Source organism: Crinia signifera, chromosome 5, assembly GCF_055691185.1.
Source record: "Crinia signifera chromosome 5, ASM5569118v1, whole genome shotgun sequence".
Taxonomy (NCBI): Eukaryota; Metazoa; Chordata; class Amphibia; order Anura; family Myobatrachidae; genus Crinia; species Crinia signifera.
The window spans coordinates 209,952,501-209,977,877 of record NC_139221.1 but is presented as its reverse complement, the minus strand read 5'-3'; the positions used below and the strand labels follow the sequence as shown (position 1 = coordinate 209,977,877).

Here is a 25,377-nt window from a genome sequence, read left to right as displayed (position 1 = left end):
TAAGTGCAAAAATGCACTTAACGCTGGTTAACTGGGGGGGATTACGTCTGTCCCTAATGTATTACTAGCGCACCTAACGTGCGCTAGTGACAGCCCGCCGAGTTACGCTCGGCGGGGCTGTCCCTGCAATCCCCCCCCAGTGATTAACGGCCGGGGCGATGTATTAACAGCCTTCAAGGCGTTAATTCGCCCCGGCCGCTTCGCCAGCTCAGGGCTAGCGTTATCCTATCCCCCACTATGGGGACAACGCTAGCCCTGGAGATCTCGCGGTTTTTGCGAGATCTCGCGCATGCCCAGTAAGCCGGGCAGGGGGGGCGACGGGGAGTGCGCATGTGCGGGGCGGCGAGGGAGCCGATAAGGAGAGCCGTTAACGCTGGGCATAACGGCTCTCCTTATCGGCTTGGGGGATGTTAATACATCTCCCCATAACGAGTGCCCGCTTCTCCTCGTTATGCAGGAGAAGCGGGACTCGTTATTTCACAAACGTAACAAGCTTAATAATACATCTGCCCCAGTAAATGATCTTGTTCGTTTGAACCGAAAAGTCTTTGTATAGAGATTGATAATCTTTCTGAAAATGAGTCAGAATATCTTTGGCAAAAGTGTATGTTCTGTTGTCAATAGGGTTTTTAATTGCAGTAATAAAGGAAAGGAGCGCTTTCTGTAGTATTTTTACATTAATGCCAACAGTCTGCCTGATCTATTGGCCCATTTATAGCACATTTGTTTGGAACCATGTTTTTATTAGCGATTGTGTCACTTTAACAAATCTGTTTAGGCGGGTACACACTTAGATGATATTGGCCTCAATGTGTAGTTTCCAGGTGACTTGGAATGGCTTATTGCTCAATGTGTATGTATGATATACTGGTGGCTATCTGGGCAATAACGCTAGTGACCGAGGCATGTGTGATGAAGGAAGGAACAATCTATCCCTCCAACCGTCATTACATCGCTAAATGTGTACCCAGGGACTGCCCAGCTTTATAGATCCGATGCCGCTCACTTGGGTTTCCTACCCATATTTTCCCCAGGCTGTGAGACCATGCCAAAAGGCTGTTTAGGAATTCTAGCTACACAGCCGCAGTCGGCTAATCACACTCTGTAGAACTGTGTAGCCAGATGATTAGACGAGGTTTAATGAGGTAGAGCTCTACAAAATGTAAAGGTGCCTATACACTGGCTGATATAATGTCCGTTCGATAGAACAGCTGATAGATCGATGCACCATTGGCCAGTGTGTACCATCGATATATCTGTGAATGGCATCGTATTGATGGCACATATTCACGTGACTGTCAAATGCTAACTATTCTTATAGTCTCAAAGACGAGAAACATTAGATCTATTTTTGGTCCCTGCTTACCTGCCCTCCTTTCCCAGTCACTTCATGCATCAGAAGACCAAGCAGTTACTAGTTGTAACTGATGTGACATTCTCCCTACCATTTCCTGTAGCTTCCATATAGCACTATTCAGTGTGACTTGTGTATTCTGAGTGGCTCCCCACATGACCTGCAGAGAGGTTGTGCTGCTGCCTCATCTGTTGGTGGAGGAGAATGGTAGGTGTGCTGCCTCAGTGCAGGCAGCATGGCATACTATACTACAGGGGTGGGGAACATATTTTGTGCCGAGGGCCATTTGTATGGGGAAAAAATCCTTCGGGGGCCATATGTAAAAATTTCTCTTACAAATTGTCCTGCTGCAGCTGGCCCACGCTCTACCTCTCGCATGAATTCCCCTGTACTTCACTCCCAGCAAAGCTGCCAGAGGGGTGGGCGGGCCACTCAGACCGGCTACGGGGGCCGCATACGGCCCCCGGGCCTGAGGTTCCCCACCCCTGCTATACTGCCTGCTCATTATGGGTTAAGGCTTCTTAATCTCCTTTTTGAACATGTATTCATGTGTGATCGAAAGTTTCCCAAGCACCCTGTAAATGTATTCACAAATTTGTGACAAATTATAATAACTCCTTAATCTCTAGACATTATATTGACAAACATCTGTTCTTTATTGTAAAGCTGAAAAAAGAGCGGCGTTGCTTGCAGAGATAAACAAGTTGAAGAGTGAAGGGCCACAAAAGAAACCATCTTCTCAAGCTAATGGCAGCATTCCATCAAGAGGTCTTATATCCGTTTCAGAAATGTTTTTGCCCCTAAAGGCAGATTTTGTCTGCAATCCCTCTCAGAGACCAGGTAAGTGTGTGCTCGCATTTCCTTTATTCTTTTTAATGAGCATAGTGCTGAGGAGGGTGGCTGGAAGCTACATGCATTCTCATTTGCTGTGTTGCATTGTGGGATGCGTGGTGGAATGTATAAGCCCCTTTCACTGCACAGTCCACAGTCCGTTTGGGAAAGATTTTTTTTTTTTTTTGTGTGTGTGTTTTTTTTTTTTTCAGTCTAACAAATGTAATTGTGGAACTTCATTAAGAATAAACTTTTTATACATGTAATCATTATTTGTGGTGACAGAACATCACTACCACTAGATGGCAGAAAAACATTACGAAATTAATTGGGATACTGTACATTTTAAGCCTAATGTATTTGATACTGGCTTTTTTTTTTTTTTACATGCTCCGCTTTTAAAAGTTTCCTTTTTTTTATATTGTACTCTTCTATGCTTGTTTTATGTATAAAGATGGTCTACCACGTAGACATTTTGCTGTCAAATATCTTGGGAAGGCTTAAGCATCCAATCACTCTTGCATGTATAGTGCAAGACGGATTTAATTTGTTTTTACAATACAATGATATTCATTCCGTAAACACTACTGTATATGATGGTTATATGTAAATGTTATGGATACCACCTCATACTTAAAATACTGCCTGCCTAATCTAAAAAAAAAGCAGCTTTAAACCGGTAGGGAAATTCCTGATGACCTTGTGGTTTACCTTTGCTTATCTAAGGCTATTTCAGATAGGCTACCAATTTTTCCCTTGGCTGCAATTTTGCTTCCATTTCACTTGGTCGACTACTATGAAGCTTGAAAAAATTGTATGACTTTGCGCTTGGAGTGTCCCTCTAGGTTAAGTTGAGTAAAATTTCTCTTAAAGCATCAGTGTATGGTGGCAAGTCTCGCTGTTCTGGGGAATTCTCGCCGTCCCGTGACGGCGAGGATTTCCCCAGAACATTGAATAGGGCGAGGGGGTTAAACAGCGAGGATCGCTGGTTTTCTGCAATCCTCGCTGTTTAACCCCGTAGCCGGCCGCATTGAATACTACCCAGTGTATACAACAAAAGAACGATCTGGTACCAGAAAGTAATAACTTACGTGTTTCTCCACCTTTTTAATGGGTCAGCGGCTTCCTCGTTTTTTCACGTGCGTAGGCATCAACTTCCGCGTTCCATGCCTCCTTGTTAGGCGCATTTGTGTTTTTCAAGCCTCAATCTCAAACTCCGACTGCCTGTAATGTATGGGCGTGAGTGTCACTTCCGCTTCCTGCGTCTCAAGCACATTTGTATTCCAAGCCTCACTTTAAATACTCGCTCCAGGTGATGAGTGAATAAGCAGTTTCCGCATTACACATCTCTTTTGTATTCCAAACCTCGATCTCTTTTCATTTAGTTATTGGTTGGTGTTTGGTCACATGCACCGATCTTTGGGCACATATTTAGTATAATTCTGCTCCCGTTGCTTTTTTTATTTAAAGGTCACATATTTTATTCTCCTATAAAATCGTTATTACATTTGAAAATAAAATTTTAGATATAGAGAGATGTATGTATGTGTGTATGTGTGTGTGTGTATATCTCTATATATCTCTATATATCTCTATATATCTCTATATATAGATAGATAGAGCGCAATGGGGGGATCCCCTTCCTGCGCTCAGAGTGTAAGAGCAGCTCCTCTGAGGGGTCCTCTGTTAGAAATTTACTGTGGTGAACTCCAGCTGCATGCTACTGCTCCTGAGCTCATTATTGTGGAAATTCTCTTCCAACAAAGTCCCTAAAAACAAAATCATTGACTTTGAGAAAAACTTTTTCTGTCTCGAGTGATTGGGATATTCCCGAATATTATCTAGAATTGTTCATCTGTGGATACCACGGTATAGGACAACCATAGTGATATCCGATTTCATTTCTCGCCCCTGATGAAGTCATGATTATGATGAAATTCGTTGGGCCCTGGTATCATATGAACTGAACAACTAATAAGAGCTGTATTCATTGTTCATCACATGTATCTGTATATTACCTGATTACAGGTTTTTTATATACCTGTATATTTTATTAAATATCAATTATTTTAAATTGTCTTATATTCTGAAGCGCTCTCTGAAACTCCTTTTCTATATATATATATATATATATATATATATATATATATACACACACACACACACACACACACACACACACACACACACACACACACACACACACACACACACACACACACACACACACACACACACACACACACACGTCGAGTATCCCGTATCCGAATTATTCCGAAATACGGACATTCCAGAAAGTGAAAAAAAAAATTTTTTTTTGCTAAAAACTCACTGGGGACATTTGTAACAGCACTACTGAGGACATGATATGTAACTGGCACTATATATGTACAAGAAAATGATTGCTTGGCATTCAAATTCAGTGCTGAGATAGTACACACATTTTGTTTCACGTTTTGAAACCTTGTTTTTTGAACAAATAAAATATATTTGTGTGTATTTTATGTGTTTATACAGCATAAATGCAAGATACAATTGTATATAGGACACACATAGATACCTCTTGTTCCTTTACGATTGCTGAAATTACACCGGATATATTCTGAGGCCCCAAGCTGCAAATTATATTTAAGACACATATGGTCATTGCTGATTACAATATCCGCCCCTGATGAAGTCATGATATGACGAAACGCGTTGGGCTAACTGTGATCAAGATCTCCTGAATTGAACGGCAATCATTCATGTTCACCAATTGTATATTTGTGATACCCTAAAAAAAAGGGCTCATTTTTATTCTTGTACCTGTACGTTTTATATTTTATATTAAATACTGAATGTTTAAATTGTCATCAATTGTATCTTAGCGCACTCTGATACCCCCCTGTTTGAATATATTCTCAAATTAGTTAGCCATCTTTAGTTTACATTTTAGAAGTGGTTTATATAGAAACTTTATCCATTTTGGTCATGATTATACAGAACTAGTCCCCCCTTATGCAGATCTCTCAAGTAGATGAATGGAGGAAAATACTAATAAAACATTAGGAATTATGAAACCATAATATTATTAGTTGGGAAGATTAGCTATATAGACTAACAAAAAAAATCTCTCTCTTTTGGGGATATGGAGAATTGGAATCCAAAAAAATAATTAATTAGAATATTTATACTGATATATGTTCTCTAAATAATAATATATGTGCTATACACATAATAAAGTCAAAGTGATGTGCAATTTCTGATTTTGACCACAAGAGGTCACTATGTGAATATATATATTTTTAATACAAAAAAATTGGGTACTTATGTAATATCTGGGCTCCCGTTTTTCTTATGAGACCGCGTCCCCTTGCGGGGCTCGCTGCGCTCGCCACGCTTCGGGCACGGTGGCTCGCTACGCTCGCCACACTATATAAAATCAACTCCATGCGTAGTTGGATAGTAGGGGTATGAAAAAATGGGGTGCATTTAACATGGGAGCCCAGATAATACATAAGTACCAAAAATTGTCATATGGTGATAGGGTTCACTATTGGATATTAATGATATTTTCTGATGTAGTTCATAGTTAGGAATTAATGATTATTATTTACTGAGGCTATTAACTATAGGTGTAAATATCTACATGTTTGAGAGATAGATTTTTCACACCTATTTTGACAAATTATCTTGGCACTCCAAGGGTTAAATTTGGTGAAGTGCTGAAGTAGCTGGTACTTGATCACTGGCTAATCAGCCCTCAACTGTCAAGATAATTGACAGTTGGGAGCTGTTTGGTCGGTGATAAAGTACCAGCCACTTTATCACTTAACCAAGCTTAATACATCTGCCCCTTTAGTGCCATCTTCAGCTAGTGTGGTATTTCATGGAGAAGGGAGAAATCGGCTGAGTATCTCTGGATGCATTTTCCTGCTCTCGACTTACAGTACCTTTGATAGGCTTACTGTATAATCCAGGGGTTCCCAAACTCTTTTGACTCACGGCACCCCGAAGCATCAGAAATTTATTCACGGCACCCCCCTAGGCTAAAGATTTCTCATTGAGAAAGTCAGAAACAAATATTAAGTTAAATAAATTGTGTTTCTATCTCATCCTTAGGATCAGTTATTTGGTAATGGACAAAATTTACTTCTGTTTGTCCATATTTTGACTATTATAATGGACATAAATAACTTGAATTGGTCCTGGAGCATCAACCCAGGGCACCCCTGCAAGTCCCCCAAGGCACCCCAGGGTATCACGGCACACAGTTTGGGAACCACTGGTATAATCTATGTAATCTAACAATATTCAATAACAGTTAAAACAAGTTTATTTAGTTTTGTGCCGGCTACTAATAGTTAGGAATACAAATTCTGATTTTTGAACCCCTTTCTTCTATACCCGCAGATTCAGCAAACTACTACTTTTTCATAGTTATTAGAGCAGGTGCAGAAAACATGGTGGCGACCCCTCTTGCAAATATATCAAGTTCCATGAAAGGAGATGCGCTGGCGTTTCCAACTATATTTACTCTGTAAGTATCCTTGTATACAAAACACCATATACTAATGAATGGGTCTATTGTCATTCTGTATTAAAGAAAGTTTCTTTTTAGAAATCGTATGTGGCACACCAGCATACAGTAGTTTATCCCTCAATAACCTTGCAGTGCCTATTATATTGTACTTTTTATTTTTGTCTGTGTGTTTTTATTATGCATTTCACATTTTTTTTTTTTTTTTTTTTTCCCCAGGGAAGATGTCTCTAATGACTTTGAAATCTGCATTGATGTATACAGCTTGGTAAGTTGAACTCCTTTTTTTTATTTATTTTTTACCGATTTATGTGCGTTAACGTGAAATGCTACTAAAAGTCTTTGGGAAAAGCAATGAGAGGACAGTTTAGGCGCTGTTTGTTTCTGAAGAGAAGACTGTAATCCAGATAGAGCATCCACTGATAACCTAAGTAGCATGAATTTCTGTTGCTGATGAGCAGCGGTAACTTTCTAGTGTTACTAGGACAATAAAAAAGAACAAAGGAGCAGATTGTCATATGTGTTTGTGCAGCATTATTAGCTTTTGTATTAAATTACGGTGTAAATGTCCCTAGACACAACCCCGGTCAATCCTGTCACAGCATGCCAGGACCCGGGTTGGTGTGGCAATATCCAGGTTCAGAAACTTGGTGTGAAACGGGTGTTGGAGAAGAGTACACAAAACCTCTTAAAAGGCAACTAGAATGTACACTTCTGCACAAGAGGATCAATCTAATTTCGATTCTCCGTTGTAGTAGTGAATGCATCCCTATTTGGAGAAATAATATTGTTGACTTGTTTCTTATTCAAATGATTAAAGTAAGGTAGATCTCCTCAGACTATTCAATTACAGCAGTATGTTGAACACCTTTTGACAAACCTATTTACTTAATCAGCAAACATTCTATAGTTAGCATGTTTTCTGATGAAGCTAACCGTTTTTTAGCAAAACCTGTTCAATGTGCTGCTGTTATTGAATTATCAGGAGAGAGACTCTTTTATCTAATAAAGATATAAGCATAATGATAAGCACTTTCTGAAGGATTCCAATTTATTCAAATAGTGAATCACCACTCCAGAGGAGAACTTCAAGTAGTGCTCATGTTTGTTCCTTCGTGCTTAGAAGAGTGATTCCTCCCTGGCCACAATCAGTGATCTCCTATTTCTATATTTTTTTTTTTCTAACAGTGTACTGCTGTATATTTTATACTGTTTGTGACACAAAACAATATTGTGTGTGTGTTGTTTTTTTTAGGTACAAAGAAAAGATGGCATTGCAGCTGATAAGCGGAAAAAGGCTGTAAAGTCAAAGGTAATAGAAAATGAAGATTGATTGGCAAACTAAAAACATATGACATAAATAGTTAATAGAGTAAATTTAATAGAGCAACAGGAAATAAAACCATTTAGGATTATCAGTTAACAACTGCCTTTTTATTATTTGGGGGGTTTTTTTGCGGCAAAACCACTCATACTTCTGTGGTTTTGTAACCCCCCTATCCCTACTGTCCATTGGCCCTCCATTATAAATGAACTTTCCACCCCCTACATTGGTAAGCGTCCTCCAGTGTCCTTTAAAATCTACACACCCACCCTTAGTTACCCTGTGAAAAGCCACTGTTTGGCACCCAAAGACCCCTGCATCACTCCTGGGAGCCAATGGAGACCCATTCTACCCTTGTGCAGAATATAGTTCCTCTACCACATGTGGGGAGACATGGGCAGTGGTTCTCATGTGATGTGGCCAAGCCAGTGTCGCTGTCATGCAAGTGGTTACAGTTTGTAATGTTGGGAACAATGTCTGCACCTGTGTTAATTTGCCAAACTAGTGCACAAAATAACTGAGTACATGCTAAATGCAACTTCTTTGTCTAGCTTGTCTGCAGAGGCCCACGCGTTTCTGTGTTTCGGCTATTACAGAAAATTATCTATTTGGTATGGTTCTCCAGGTCTACTTAGCTTGCACATTGCTTTGGTGGTTTGTGTGCCAGTACTCTATACTGTATACACTTCAGTCCTGAAAACAATGCAAACAAAATATTTTTTTTTTTAAGACATGGATACAATATGTAGTATCCATTTAGTAAAATAATTTTGAGCTAAAGAAGGTTACATTTTGTGATTCTTCGTCTTGTTACAACTTGTCCAGAGATTATCCAGTCACACACCCTCATAATATACTACAGGTGACTAGGCCATCCTTGTACGTCAGCAGTAATCATTTTGGCCTAGGACACCAGTAGTAGCAATAAAACATGTCTGCTATCCCAGCTATCATAGTATTGCCTAGTACAACAGCAATACTAGCTGTATCAATCTTATAGCCTCCTAAGGACAAGTTGGACACTTGAGCTCCCCGTGAGGGCTAATTCACGATCTGGCACTTGATATGACCTCTATTACATACGTCGCTCAATCAGTCAGAAGTGGGTGATATCGGGCCAAAATAGCCTAGTGGGTGAGAGCCTTTACTGCAGTAATGTCCTACAATAATAAAACCAGGAAGTGTAATGCCCTATCATTTTATTTCAGACATTCCATAAAATACATGTGCTTCATAAAATGTTTGGTGGGCCTCGATTTCTGTAATTTACAAGCACTGGTCTATAAACCTGATAATGAGCCGTTTCATAAAATCACTCTTCAAGCTAATTCCACTGACGAGTTTTCATGTCAGCATAAAAGTCCAAACCTGTCTACAAAGGCATTAACGTTTTTAAAATAGAATTACAGGACAGTCTATGAAGCCACCGTGATTCTATTTAATGACGCGCTAGTGATTTCACACTAAACTGCAACTCCTGGTCCATACCATATTTACAGAATTCAATAGATTATTGCTGTAATAAGCTATTGTAGGACATTGACTGATAATATATTAAGTGTGTGTGAGTCATAATAAAAACCCCAAGACTTTTCTAAAGTGTTTGTATAGCTTAACCGATATTAAAATCTGTTTTCTGGTCACTATAGTTTTAACGGAAAGCTGGAGATGTAATTAAAGTATTTAATACCATTGCTATACCAAAGCCAAGTATTATCTCAAAAGCCATTAAATAAAAACAAGTAAACAAAAGATAATTCATCAAAGGCATGTATGGAGTACTGCACACAATGTAATTGTTCTGAGACTATAGTGTTTGCACACAGATGGTTATATGGTTACAGTGTTCGCTTATTGAGTGGTTCTCTATGGGAGCACTTTTGTGGGTTAATAGATGCATCTTTTCTTGTACTGAGCAGAAATACATAAGCAGGGTGATGCAATTATGTATGTTTTTGCTCATTGTAATGTCGCAATTTTTTTACTCTGTATGTACTATTATTTGGCTATTTTTGTAATTTCAGGCAATCACTCCAAAAAGGCTTCTGACATCAATCACAGTAAGGATCATTTAATCCTAAACACAAGGAAATTCAGCCAATATAATTGTTTGGTTTTCTTTCATTAATATATCTAGGCAGTAAAGTCTCATGCCTTCACACAATTATTAGTAGTAATAAACAGAGATGCATGTATTACAAATAAATGCAATAAAAGCTAGTGGCATCTTCAAAGTTTTGACTGCATTCCCCATATGTACAAAAACTTTGGCTTTCCAGCACTTGTACACAGTATGTAATGCATCTATAAATTGTTTATGGTAAGAGAACGTAGCTTTGAAAGGCTGTTCTGTTATTAAAATAAGGAGGAGTAAGAGTAAGAGTAAAAAGTAAAACCTTGTTTCCCTGCAGGTAGGGCACATGTGCTGCACGACTCATAACTGGGGTGTTCAATTTTACAGCCCCACAGAAGCTGTTTGGTTGTGTTTCCAATCACCCAGCAGCACTCTCAGTGCTTAGCTGCTTTGGGCAATATTCAAATGTTTGCGTCAGCAGCCAATAGAGGGCGCCCAATAGAGCTATTAAGCCAATATGTGTGGCTAAATCTGCCATTATGAGCACAATCATACAGAAATAAAGATCAAATGTATATCGACATACGATCTCTACTCTCTTTAGATGGGAGGTTTGGATGCAAAATGACAGTTGAATATAACCCCATGTGTCCGATAAGTAATGGACGTCCACTGCACGAGCAGAACAAATGATCCATTGGGCACACTACTAATATGCACCCAAAAACTTGAGCCCCCCAAGCTGTATTTGTTCTGCATGCAAAAAAATAAATGCAGTTATTTTCCTTGCATTGTAGCATGATCACCTGATCTACTCCTGGAGCAAATTCACTTATTGTTTTGCTCTTACTCCTATTTCTGAATAAGGCAACCATTTATTTTTATTATAATCTAATGCTTCAATATGTTATGTTATACCTTAGTCGAGAGCAGTAACTTGATTCATAAATGCTATTTATTTGTAGAACTTTGTGCTTAGTATAATCCAAAATTGTACGTACTAAATATGATCAGTGTACAGCGACATAGTATACATATTGAAAGAATGTGAATGCTTTTGTTTATGGTTATTTTATCTTCTAGCTAGTCAAGTTGTTTATAAGGCTACAATGTACTGAATTAAATGTGTGAAATGTAAACAATTATGTTTTTTTTTTTTTCTCTTTTATTTTTGCCATCTTTAGAAGAGCAACGTTCATACACCAGGTGAGCTGCTTTCTGTTAATATTCCAAACGTGAAGGATTTACAGTGTGTGTGTGTGTGTGTGTGTGCGCACTACTTCAGCTAGTTTGTGCACCATAGGGGGAGCGATGCCCAGTTTGATTGAGCAGGTCTAGTAGGGTGAACTTTGAACCTTAGATTTAAGGGGTATGGGTCATTGGGTCGACTCAATGTAGGTCAACCTACATTGGGTCGACAACTATAAGGTCAACAGGAACTATAGGTCGACATGGTGAAATATTTTTGGGTGTCTATGTTGACATGGACACCATGTAAGTGTACCCAATCCCCTCGCTTGGCTCGATTCTGGCAGGGTGGTTTGCGATTACGGTAGATGAGGGCTCTTGAATTTGGCAGAGTAGTTCGGGGGGGGGGGGGGGGGGTTGTTGCTGAATGTGAAAAGGAAGGAGATGTATCATCTATTGCTAAAGATTTTTAACAGTCACAAATTGTTAGCCAAGTTACTGAATAATACAACCAGTTAAGTCCTATAATGTTTCAGTTTATTCCAAACATCCTCAGATATAAAGACGAAAATGACAATACTTAACTAATCAGTTAAGACGACCCACTGTTCAAAGTGCTACACATGTACCATCACCGTATTTCCCCATCAAAGATGGAGATGTTAGAACTACAGCATCTCTAATACTCTTCCCCCAGTATAACACTGGAATAAGGAGCGCTCTGCAACCAATCAAGGGTCACACTTGATGATTAGCCAAATTTTATTTGCTGTTGAGGTTAACCTCTTCATTGCCATTGTATAGTTATTCACCCATATGTCTCTCTGTCCAGTACTTTTTTTTTTTCTGAACTTGTAGTTTTACTTCTCTTTCTGGACTTTTGTGACCCAGGATCTACTTTAAGTTCACGTAATTAGCGGAGATCTACCATTGTCAATGAGCCTGATTCAGAGGTGGCCCATATACTGAGATTTGCTCAGTTGATTGATTTTGTTTTGCTATTCCGCATGCATGAAAGTGCTGGATAACCCGTTCTGCGCACACTTACACATAACTGTACGATGGCGGTCACAGTTGCACATGCTAGATCACTGCTAGTATAGATGGTGACTGGATACATAAGAATCAGGCTCACAGGCACTATGGGCCTGATTGTGGTTTACTCACAAAAGCAAATTCTCTCTCTAATGCACAAAACCATGTGCACTGCAGGTGGGGCAGATGTAACATGTGCAGAGAAAATTAAATTTGAGTTTTGTTTTTGTGCATGGTAAATATTATCTGCTTAATTTTGACATTGCAATATAGATTCTAGTTTAAAGTACAAACCCCACCCAAATGTAACATTACATCTGCCCCCCTGCAGTGCACATGGTTTTGTCCATTAGAGTGAGAATTTGCTTTTGCAAGTGAAGCAGAATCAGGCCTTATGCTTCACACTTATGCTGACTGCTGTTGCACACATACAGAATTGTTTAAAATTTGCAACCTCTTAACCCCCCCCCCCCCCCCCCCCCCATACTGTAAACTTGAAATATACTATAAACGCGGCACAAGAATACAAGCCATTGTTTTATTGAAAAACATAAATGAGTTGGGAGTTTATTATAGACCACTTGCTATATAGTACATACTATGCCTTCTGTGGAAAAGGACATGGCATTGTTATTGAACCTTAGTAAGCAGCTGATAACCAGGACACCAGAGCACGGAACCACGTACTCGGGGTGGCATATTAACGGAGCAGGAGGAGGCTGTGCTCCAGCAGCATCACCCGACAGCGTCTGTGAATACCAATATCGGACAATTAAATCCCCCACACTATGTACATGAGCCTCTCAGGATCCACAAGGTACTTTGAGGAGCCTATGTGCCAGTACAGAACTTACTGTCTCTGGGTGTGGGGCCAGGCTGATATATAGCAGCTGCAGAGCACTCCGGTGACGTCATGACATCAAGAGCACGGTGCACTACTGGAAACTGGCGTTCTGAGACCTCAGATGCCAGTTCAGTGTGGGTATTTAATCCCTGCCGCTATTTTTGATGGGGGAAATAGCGACGGGCACTTATTCAATGCTGTCTTGCCCGACTGCATTGAAGAGGCAGATCGGCAGCTTTTATAGTCGGACCCGTTTTGCCAATAACGGCTGTGAATTGTCACAATCATGGCCAAGTCTTGACAATCCACGTCCGTTTACGCCCCCTTTTGCCTGGCGGGACATTGAATTCCACCTGGTGATATGCTGTTGGGCTAAACAAAAACGGGCCAGGGTTATGGCTGTTGGGGATTGAATCTCCTCCCCCCCCCCCCCCCAGTGTATTTTTTATTCCTTTGGTCGTTATCTACCAGCAGATGCTGTAGCCATTTATTTGTATATCCTCTTTTGTAAGAATTTTATTTTAATAATGGCTAAATTCCTACAAAGAGGCTAATTCCTACAAAGAGGCTATCTTATCATTTGCTTTAGCAGGCAATATCTGGTGTTGGTACATGTATTGCACTTTGCACTGGGGGATGGATTAACGGGTTTAAGTAATCATTGTCATTTTATCTTTATAGGTGACTGTTGGAATAAAGCAAAATGTTATAAGACTTAACTGGTTGTATTTTGTAACTTAGTCTGTTAGGGCCGCCAATCTATATTGAGTGAATTTTGTTTAGTTCCAGTAATGCTAAAAATAGCATAGCAACAGAAATATATAAGTTGCAGTAGTGGATAATTGGAGCATCTCATGGACATCCATAATGTTGACATCCCAATAGTTGTTTGTCAGAAGTATCCTTAATCAGGGAACCATAGTGTGAGGAATATCCACTTGCCCATTACTGTGTAATATAAAAGGTTCTCGTGGCAGTCCTGTTCTAAAGTGTGTACAGGGGTTAAAGTGATGGGGAACGGGGTGAAACTGAGTTCCACCAGCAGTAAAGGTAATAGAGGGAACTCAGTTCCACCTCTGCTACAAGCCTGAACACTAATTCCAACAGAAAAGCCTGTCCAAGCGGCTTCTTCTTCTGGCACGTGTATGGTATGTCATGCCATCACCACCAGTGAAGTGAAGAAAAGCCACTAATAGGAGCAGGCTCTGTGATTGCTGAAGACAGGGTGAGAGGGGACTGGAGGGACTCAGAGGTAGGGAAGCTGCTGGAGGGACACAGGGCATGGAGCTGTTGGAGTTACAGCGACAGATATGTATCTCTCAGAACTGTGGACATTATGTGGATAAGTGGCACTACAGTAGAACAATTTAAACATGCTTGGGATAGGCATATGAATATCCTTACAAAGAAATAAGGGTACTTGTGTAGTTTCATGGCGCCGTGCGTCCGGGGCTCGCTTCGCTCGCCCACGCTGCAGGCTCGGTGGCTCGCCACTCTATCTAAAATCAAGAAACTACACAAGAACCGAAATAAGGATTAAAAAGGGTTGAGATTACCTGAAGGGTAAAAAAAGGGGCAGACTAGATGGGCCAAATGGTTCTTATCTGCCGTCAAATTCTATGTTTCTATGTTACTGTGTGACTTAATATGAACCAAGTGCACTACATGCGGTGTAATGTGTATATGCTACTGTGTGTTGTAATTGGAGTTACTATTGTGTGACTAAACCCTTTCCCTTTCTTATGGGACCATTATCCCTTTTTGGGAGGAAGTGCACAGATTCTCTGGCACTGGTCTAGGCTTTGCCTAATGGGGGGGGGGGATTTATGTTCAAATATCTCCTGTCGGCATGCGGTCATTTGGTCTACAGCATGATGGTAGACAGTCATTAGGTCGACATGGTTCTAGGTCGACATGGGTTTTAGTTTGACAGTGAAAAGGTTGACATGGGGTTTTTCACAGTTTTTTGAGCTGACATGTGCTAACAGGTGGTATTTCATGCCCTACAATCCACTAGGGCGTATTAGGAGAATAAAATAGTGTGCCCAACGCATAGCAAGCGCAGCGATGCGGTGCACTTTAAACTGTATCCATGTCGACTGTGTTGACATTCAGGTAAAAAAAAAGAAGTGAAAAACCCCATGTTGACCTTTTGACTGTTGACTTTTTGACCTAGAACCATGTCGACCTAATGACTGCCGACCATCATGCTGTAGACCAGTGGTAGCCAACTCCAGTCCTCGAGAGCTACCAACAGTTCACATTTTCCAGACAACCAAGCTGCTGCACAGGTGCACTCATTACTCACTAACACATGTTAAAAGATCCAAAGGTGGATCTGGAAAACATTAACTGTTGGTAGCTCTCAAGGACTGGAGTTGGCTACCCCAGCTGTAGACCAAATGATCCCAACCCCTCCTGTCACCTACCCAGTGCCAGTCACTTCCTGCACTGTGCCAATATATGTCAGGACACAGAGGTGAGCAAACCAGTGACCTTAGCATGGCACTTCATAACTGCTATTCAGGAAGGCATCCACGTACTAATTTGTACCTGGTATTGATGCCTAATTTTAAAAATTTTCCTTCATTTATGAATCATGACTTTTAGATCAGAGATGTTAGTTTAGTGAGAGAAAAATACATTTCTTTGTAATAAGTACATTTGAGGCTGAATTTGTGTCGCATTTTAAAATATACCTCTTGCTCATGAGCATATTTTCTTATTTAAAACTCATGCATCTGGCAATGAAAAGCTAGTGCCAGTGGACCTACTGTACTATATAAATGATAGATATATATATATAGATATATAGATATATATATATAGATATATAGATATAGATATATAGATATATATATATGTATATATATATATATATATGTATATATATATATATATATATATATATATATATATATATATATATATATATATATATATATATATATATATATATATATATATATACTGATGTGAAACAAAAAGCCCACAGAATTAAACTCAAGGCATAAACATTCAAATTGGTTAGGAACTCAAGGGAAAGTCACAAGACTATATATAAACTTTTAAATGTAAAAAACAAAACCGTAATTTTAAATAAAAAAAAAAATGAGCCAGGTGGTTATTCTACAGATTAGTTTTCCAGTGCTTAAAGTAAGTAGCCTCAATTTAAAAGGTGATTGCAAACATTTTATCCGATTTCTTTCTTTTTTTTTTTTTTTTTCTATTTTATATTCTGACTTGCTTTGTATTCTGTGTGCAACATAACTTGAAAACATCTTAGGAAGTGAAAATCAGAGGTGATAAGTATTGGTAACACGTACAGTATGTGTATAGTATTGATGAACAGCTCATTTCATTTTGTCATCACAGCCTTGGCTAGTCCAGGAGGACCTAATGCTGTCCGTACCAGTAATTTTGTTCTTGTTGGCTCTCACAAGCTCACTCTGGCTTCAGTCGGTAGCAACAAATTCCTATTAGACAAGGTAATAATCAGGTCATCTTTTATATTATTATCCTTTTATATATACTTGTTCATGTCCTAATGTCTGTCATAGGCTGGATGTAGAATACTGCATTCTTTGAAGTTTCTGATTTGCCTATCTACAGTTACTTATGTTATCAGTACGGCCAACACATTTGGTTAGTTTTACATTATGTTCACAAATTAATCCAGACCCCTCTGCTGAAGAATGTCAGCTTGCCCAGTATTTTAAAGCAACAATCATTTTAAAAGGTAAAACCAGACTCACTGGGAACCCCTCAATGGGTACAGGCTATTACATTTACCTCAGGCTTCTGGGTCTACAAGTATAGAACCCTCATCTGTAATAAGGTGCTAGCTCATCGCTTTCAGTAAATACAGTATACACTAAATGTATTTCTCCTTTTTCTTACAGGTTCCTTTTTTGGCTCCCTTAGAAGGCCACATTTATCTGAAAATGAAGTGCCAAGTAAACTCCTTTGTTGAAGAAAAGGGTTTTTTGGTGAGTTATCTCATTAGAGCAGTTACAGCGTATCAGTGCATTATAAAGCTGTCTTAGGAAATAATTATTGCTTATAGCAGGTAGGGTACTATTTACACTGCTATGAAGGGGGGGGGGGCCTGTGGTGATGGGGGAATGGCATGAAGCCGAGGCACACATCAACATTGGGGTCTAATGACACTGCTATGGGGGGAAGGGGGCATAAGCTTTCGGGGAGGTGGCCTTTGCCATTGTTCACAGAAACATTCTAATGTCTGGCATCACCCTTGTGTCAGGTCCGATGCTAAACAGATGTTTAAAGTTCAAACATCCCTGGCGAGCACTAGCTGGCCAATTCCGCATAGTGCGCATTCACACTGCTGATGCTGTTTCAGTCGGCTGGAATTGTGACATCGCCCATCAAGAGTGATTCCTAACTTGCCCCTGCCTGCCAGCACCTATGAAGCTGTGCAATGCGCACCACTTGGACAGGTCAACAGGAGTTTTTTTTTTTTTACCCATTCCCAATTGGAGTCCATGTGGATGGTTATGGGACCCAGAAGCACAAATTAACACCAAAAAAACATGAAAAACTCATGTCGACATTTTTGTGTATCTACTAATTTTGTGTTGACCTTTTTTCTATATCGTCCTTCTGCATGTTGACTATTTGGTTTAAACCTATTGATGGTCTACCTATACGCTACCCTTGAGACAGGGATGGGGAACTTTTGGCCCTACAGCTGTTGAACTATAGCATCCCAGCTGCCCTGCAACAGTGTTGGCATGTTCAGTAATAAAACTGTAGCAGAGCGTACTGAGGCGTCTTATTCTACAGATAGAGAGCCACCGGTTGACAGTGTAGTAAAGCCCAATGTGTTCCCCAATGTGGTTGAGAAGCTTACCCAATGAAGTCCCGCAATTGGGATTCCGATTGTAAGTATATTGACATCGGAATCCCGACTGCTTAAATGCCCGTCAGGATCCTGACTGATGGGCTATTTTCTCTCGTGGGGGTCCACAACCCCCATAGAGGGAGAATAGAACATAATCCACAGCTTAGCGAGCCCACAAGGGGCTTCTCTGTGCTTGCCCCCCTGTCAGAATTCCCATTTCGGTATACTGACCATCGGAATCCCGACTGTTGGGCTGCCAAACCACACTCCAATCTAACAAATACTCCCTCCACTTCCGCCTTTCCTACTCGCAATAAAGTAATAGCTGAGGTTGAGCTTTAGGTGGGAGTGGTGTGACACCTTGATTTCTAAGCAGCCTTTCCTGTCTGTAAGCACAGCAATGCTTTTAGAGCGCATTTTTACAATTTTAAATGCAGCAGGTAGAAAGTGTAGCGGCGTGGCATGTTGCCACATCCAGCCCTCATTACCCATTTATCCAGATAGCAGTGTCCCTAGAGTGGATGCTAATGGGAATAATGTTTAGCTGTGAGTGTATGTGAGTCATCATTTCACCTCCAGAGCTCTCACGCTGTGTGTTCCACCGTGAACTTGTACAGAACAATAACATTAAACCATAAGTAATCTACACTAAAGGAGCTTTATTTTTATTCTTAGACCATTTGTGTAAGTATACGCTTGCTTGTTTGTGTGCACACTATGCAACAGGAGCGTACAGTCACTTAGTCATTACATTTCTGTTAGCTTCCTTCTGTTTTTTACCATAAGGCCAAAACAAATACTGGCAGCTCAATAGATGTTTGCAATTTTGACATCATATCTAATCCCTTGAAATGACTGTAACCTATGTTCTCTGGTATCCAAACAATTCCCACAGAAATCTGTTACACTGGCATAGGTTTAGTGTTGACAATAAGTAAATGCATTCCACCATCAAGGCTGATTTAGCATAAAACTGCTTTTGTAGCAACATATACAGCCTCAAGATTTTTTTTTTTTTGCTTGCCCCACAGTATCTTTGATTTAATTTATTTGCATACGTCTTTTTAACGAATGATTAATCTTCAAATTTTTCTTATCTACAGTGTTGATGGTTGTTTTCCATTCCATTTTTCCATAAAAATGCATCTTATTCGTAAAGCAATGTGACTAGGATGCACAAACAGTTTCTGCTTATTAAAATATGTGGCATTCCGAAATTCTGTGGGTGACAGTGGCTGAATCTGCATATGTAATACTACGTTAGTTAGACAGGAGTAGTGGAAATGATAGACTTAGGTCTTAAGCCCCATACACACTAGAGCAGTGGTTCCCAACCCTGGTCCTCAAGTACCCCAACAGTGCATGTTTTCCAGGTCTCCACACAGAATCACAAGTGCTATAATTAGCTCCACCTGTGGATCTTTTTAAATGTGCCTGAATGAGTGCACCTGCTGGGTGACCTGGAAAACGTGCACTGTTGGGGGGACTTGAGGACCAGGGTTAGGAACCACTGCACTAGAGGCTATTGTGAACAATTTTGATCAGAAACTGCCTTCTGAGTGATATGTATTGTCAGGTGCTGCGGCACCATATAAATAAACAATAATAATAATGTTCACAATATCATTAAGGATACTGAGTATACACACACGAGACTATGAAGGCTCCCTCTACATTAACGATTATTAATGTCTTCTGAACATGCAGATCAATTTGGCTATGTAGCCAAAAGACCTGCCTGGTCAGCGGATCCCAGTGATGTCACTAAATGATATTGTTCCATGTGTACACACAATATTGGGTCAATATTGTTAATTATATCAGCTGTGACCCCTGTCGTTTGAGTGGGGTTAATCAGAGAGCACCGGTTTTAGCTTCCCAACAGGATTTTAGTGACGCAGATCGCATTATGTTCACATGCATGACTGATCGCTATTTTATATAAGGTGGTTTAATTAAGTGTTCTCTTCATTCTAGACTATGTTTGAAGATGTCAGTGGTTTTGGGGCTTGGCATCGGCGTTGGTTCACCTTGTCGGGTTATTGCATCTCTTACTGGACATATCCGGATGACGAGAAACGAAAGGTTAGTGTGCAATTACGTACATTTATCAATTCTGCTGTTGGAGTATGTAATTGTGTTGGAATTGTTAGGGGCAGGAGAGTGGGTTACTTCTGGGCTAAACGGAATACAAATGACATCTAGCATCCTTTGGCAGCCGTGATTTGGCACATAATTAAGATGACATATTTAATTTTACAAACCTTGCTCCTTTTTAGTCAGTCAGATGCGTGTACCAATGACGTACTTTTTAACTAGATGTACAGATAATACAGTTATACAGATTGTTGCCACAACTGTCTACAGCAGGGGTGGGGAACCTTTTTTGTGCCAAGGGCCGATTGTATGGGGAAAAAATCCTTTGGGGGCCATATGTAAAAATTTATCTTACAAATTGTCCTGCTTCAGCCGTCCCACGATCCCGCGGCTACAGCAGTATCATGTTCTATATACATTTTTCAGCAATAGTTGATGAATAGGGGACCTTACAAACTTTTGCTATGGGGCCCACATGTATCTAGTTATGCCACTGACCAGGCGGGTGGGCGGGCCACTCAGACCGGCTAAGGGGGCCGCAATCCGGCCCCCGGGCCTGAGGTTCCCCACCCCTGGTCTACAGCATTGCAGGGGTTCTTTTATATTCCTTGTTACACATGTGAAAGATGTAGCTAGAAAAAGGCGCATTCATTATTACGGGCATGATAGAAGCTATATAATCATCTGAAATCCACAAACGTTTTCAGTGTTTGCTTTTGGGAGACAACAGCACCTGATGGTCATGTTGATTGTTGGTGCGCTAAATTGCAAAGTTTCACCCTTAATGTAATATTGCAGATTTGGCTAATAATTACCAAGTATCCTAGGGACAGTTGCTTTTTAGGACCTTTAGTTGCTCCAATATTATGGCGTCTGACCCGACTATGTGCTGTGAGTCTGACCCATGAGTATTGGGCCACTTAAGGCATTTCCACTGTATTACTGTAGTTGCTCCCACGGTTAATTATCCTGTATTAATATCCCTCTAGTACTAATTTGCAGGACCACACAGATGTCAGATCTCACAATTTTAAACAAATTAAACTCCTACATATAGTCAACTTGAATTATTGACCAGTTTTTGTATATCATTGTTGTTTTGTATGCTAATTATTTACTTATTTTACTTACAGGCTGCTAGCCTAGCTAGTTACATATACCTAACAAGTAAGCAGGTACCTGCTACTTTTGGTGAATGCTAGACCAGTAGCCTGTTTTGGCTCCAAATGGCAAATAGGCCTTGCCTAGATGCCGGGTGAGTGATCACTCATGTTGTCACTCTTTTTAAGGACCGTGCAATATGCTGCTACTACTTTATCTCACAATCACAAGTCCTGTGATGCTGCAGTCCTGGGGCACAGCAGTCTCTTGCCGGTTACACCTACATTCTCTATAACGCGGAGGTGGTTTAATGGGTATCTACTCTCATGGTCCATACTATACATCCGTTGGAAGGCCTTTTGGGACTACCGCCACTTCCATTACAACTTTTTTTTTTTTTTTTTAAATAGAACATTTATATATAGATTATTTTGTATGTAGAACACGTTTTGTTTTTAATATGTGTAAAATGTTAGCTTTTTTTTTACAAGTGGTCCGTTTGATTTACTGTTTTATTCTTTGACAGAATCCTATTGGCAGAATAAACTTGGCAAACTGCACAAGCCGAAAAATAGAACCAGCCAACCGAGAATTTTGTGCCAGACCAAATACATTTGAACTGATTACAGTTCGTCCACAAAGAGAAGGTGACCGAGAAACGCTAGTCAGTGAATGCAGAGACACCCTATGTGTCACCAAGTAAGTACTGGTTGCTTGTGCAGTCTTTACACCAAATATAAATGACTGCTTTACACATTCAGCATGTTTTGTAACCTTAATAATACAACCGCTCCCTGGCATTCTGCCTCACATTGGTTCCATATTAGGAATAGCTGGCTGGCTGTTAAGTAATATGCTTAATTTAAAATTTGGTATGTCTTATTAATCCATTTAATTGGTATGTTCTGAACAGCATAATATATTTCCCACCACTTGTGTTAGCTTGTTTATAAATTTAATTGCCATTTTAATCTATTTGTTTTGAAGAATACATATACAGAAAAACATACGATGATTGTGTACTTGTTTGTTAGGATCACAAATTACTGCATCTTTATTTATTACTAGTTACTTATATAGTGCACACATATTCAGCAGCACTTTACAGAGCTTATATATTGAACATTCACATCAGTCCCTGCCCCAGTGGAACTTACAATCCATATTACCTACCACTTGTATGCACACACAAGTTTATTCTAGTGTTTTGTTAGGAGGCAATTAACCTACCAGTATATTTTTGGAGTTTGGGAGGAATATACAAACTCCGCACAGTTAGAGCCGCGGTGGGAATCGAACCCATGACCTCAGTGCTGTGAAGCAGTAATGCTAACCATTACACCATCCGTACTGCTCAATCTTTACATGCTGACTATTAAGAAGACCAAATTGACTAAAGCTGCTTATAAGCTTTGTAATAACCTTTTGTTGTTGTTTTCCCCTTCCCTTCTCTCCAGGAACTGGCTATCGGCAGACACTAAAGATGAAAGAAATCTCTGGATGCAAAAGCTGAACCAGGTCCTTGTGGATCTCCGCATGTGGCAGCCAGACGCCTGTTATAGGCCAAATAACAAGGCTTAAATTGTGGCTGTTTACAAAAAATTGCTTTTCGCTGTACTGTATTGCCATCACCTTTCTGTGTGATCTACTATGCTGCAAACTGACCAAGCACACACACACACACAAGCTGAATGCTGTGCCCCCCCCCCCTCCCCCAAAAAAGCATTACCATGCTTTATTTATTGTGCATTCACGTTGTGCCATTACTGTAAGGTGGTATAGTATTTTGGAAGAATGTCTGGGAGATGGTTACACAGTGAGAGCAAATTACAAATAAAACTCCTAAGGGGCAGTGCATATATCTTTTTTTGTTTTTGACCTTAATTTGTGCTTCATGATGAAAAATGTGCTTTTGGGAGAGATTTTACCTTTTTTGCTACCTATGTGCAATATAAAAAGAAAAATGTTTTTTATTTTAATGATGAGCATAGTTGAATGTTTTTGTTTTTTTATGTTTGTTTGCTTTCAATACTATATTAATGCCACGGTCTTTAAATTGCTCTGTCCATCATAAGCTAGTTTTATTCAGTGCAGACACATGGGAACCGCCTTAATTAGTAATGACCATGTTCATTTATCTGTTTTAAGTATTCAGATTTTGAAAATAGTTTTTTTGGGTTTTTTCTTTCCATTAAACATGGTACATAAAATTCAATGGTCCGCAAATGTAATCAAATGTTTTAAGTGAGAGAATTGAAAATCATAACCAAAGTGTCCATTTATTATGAAACCTAGCTTGTGTTTGGGGAAATGCAAATATATGCAGCATAATTGCAGTCCTGAAGTGATTAATTACAATGCATATAACTATACATTTTTATCAGCTAACCTGGGATGTATAGGCCATGAGCCTTAGACACAGGAGCATGAGGAACAAACGGGCGCTGCAGTATTTTATCTTAGTGATTTTATGAGGCTGCTATAATGCCAGCTATTTTGCTTTACTGGCTAAATTTCTTTTATGATGTAGTTTAAGTGTGTGGGTTTTTTTTTTTGTATAATCCTTTTTAGAACATTGCTTCTTATGTATGGCCTGCCGGAATTCTACAAAGCTATGGCATTTTATAATGTAACGTGTGGCTGTTGCAGATAATTCATGCAACTGCAGCCAATCTTGTTATTATGGTAAACCATAAGATCACTGAGGAGGCATTGCTACTGATCACTGCGACATAGCCCATTATTCATGATGCACAGGCTCCTAGTGTAGTATTGGTAAGCAAAGTTATGTAAAGTGTCACACACAGAATTGCAGCATCCACTGAATATAGTCATTGAGTTGTGCTTCGGACATGAAAAGGTAGTAGAGCACTACAGTGGTTTTACACAGTATGGTGTGTTATCCAGAGCCCAGACATCCGATATCACACTAGTTGCTGAGTTAGAAGTAGACTGGCATGCCTGGGGAGCCAGAGGAACAAGTAACCTATATGGATGGAATAGAATGCAGCTTTTCCCACTCTTGATGATGCTGGTTGTAAAATGGAGATTTACCCCAAACAGAAAGCCCTTGGCTATTATACAGTAGAGAAGGGTTGTTTTATTGTATGTATAAAAGATATAGAACCTCTTTTAATTTCTTGATCACTGCCTTGGTTGAAAACATGGGTTGTTATAATTACAAAATTCACTTTTTATGTATACTATTATATTATTTCCAAATAATACTATATCCGAGTAATGAATGCTTACTATTTACCCTCGGTGAACACTAACATGGTCTTCCATCTTCATTTGTTTACACATTTGACTGTTTTCTGTTTCCGTATTTATCTCACTCTGTTTTGTTTGTTTTTCTTGCTTATTTTACATTGTAAAAATATGTATGGGGATTCTGTCATTCCAAAAATAAAACTTGTATATATGTATTAAATCAGTTTACTGTTATATTGTGCAGATTAGATGTCTGCGTTAATTGTTATCAGTAATATGTGTTTGCCAACATCTGCAGTAAGGTAAAACTTCTGGTACACAAAATAAGAACTACCTAGGGGTCTGTCCTATTAACCCCGTAGCGTGCGGATGATTCGGCGAGTGCGACTCATCACAGCACCGGACACACTTTACGGCGGGCCAAATAAGCTGAAAAGTGCTTGCTCCTCCATAGGGGTTCGAGCAAATGTCACCCAATTCGGCCCTACGAAGGGTTAGGGTTAATTCGGGTGCCGTTTTCAGTGTGAAAACAGCACCCAAACGACAACTTGCACCCTTCAGGGCTGAATAGGATTGGGTGCTGGACGGGGTCTCGACAGGCATTTACCCGACTGTCGAAACACCGACAGCCGGGTTCCCGACAGCCACCTGGTATTTTCCCTCGTGGGGCTCCACGACCCCCATAGAGGGAGAATAGAATACGTGGCTCGCGTAGCGAGCCACCAGGCCCGCAAGGGGCTTAGTTGAGGTTACCATGCTGTCTGGGTCCGGCCAGTCGGGCTAATGACTGTCGGGATCCTGACTGTCAGACCCCTGTACCACACCCAATAGGATTGACCCCCTTTTATGCTGCTAGCTCCATCAGAATGTAAAATCTGTTCACTTTGGGAACCTACAGACTGAAACACAAAACAGAGACTTGCTGAGTGCGCA

At 40.0% G+C, this 25,377-nt stretch overlaps 1 protein-coding gene across 3 annotated transcripts in view; it reads left to right on the top strand.

The window, feature by feature from the left end:
- Nucleotides 1-24,664, top strand: part of ANLN (anillin, actin binding protein) — a 54,361-nt gene extending 29,697 nt beyond the window's left edge. For 2 of the 3 annotated variants that reach the window (XM_083188488.1, XM_083188485.1), the window contains exons 14-25: nt 2,021-2,194; nt 6,578-6,704; nt 6,924-6,972; nt 7,960-8,016; nt 8,580-8,639; nt 10,053-10,088; nt 11,287-11,308; nt 16,545-16,657; nt 17,072-17,158; nt 20,011-20,118; nt 21,758-21,930; nt 22,689-24,664. In XM_083188488.1, coding sequence (XP_083044614.1) covers nt 2,021-2,194; nt 6,578-6,704; nt 6,924-6,972; nt 7,960-8,016; nt 8,580-8,639; nt 10,053-10,088; nt 11,287-11,308; nt 16,545-16,657; nt 17,072-17,158; nt 20,011-20,118; nt 21,758-21,930; nt 22,689-22,812 — 1,130 coding nt within the window. In that variant the 3' untranslated portion in view covers nt 22,813-24,664. The remainder of the gene's footprint in view (nt 1-2,020; nt 2,195-6,577; nt 6,705-6,923; nt 6,973-7,959; nt 8,017-8,579; nt 8,640-10,052; nt 10,089-11,286; nt 11,309-16,544; nt 16,658-17,071; nt 17,159-20,010; nt 20,119-21,757; nt 21,931-22,688) is intronic. The other variant, XM_083188486.1, reaches the window with a different exon arrangement.
- Nucleotides 24,665-25,377: the final 713 nt, after the last annotated feature.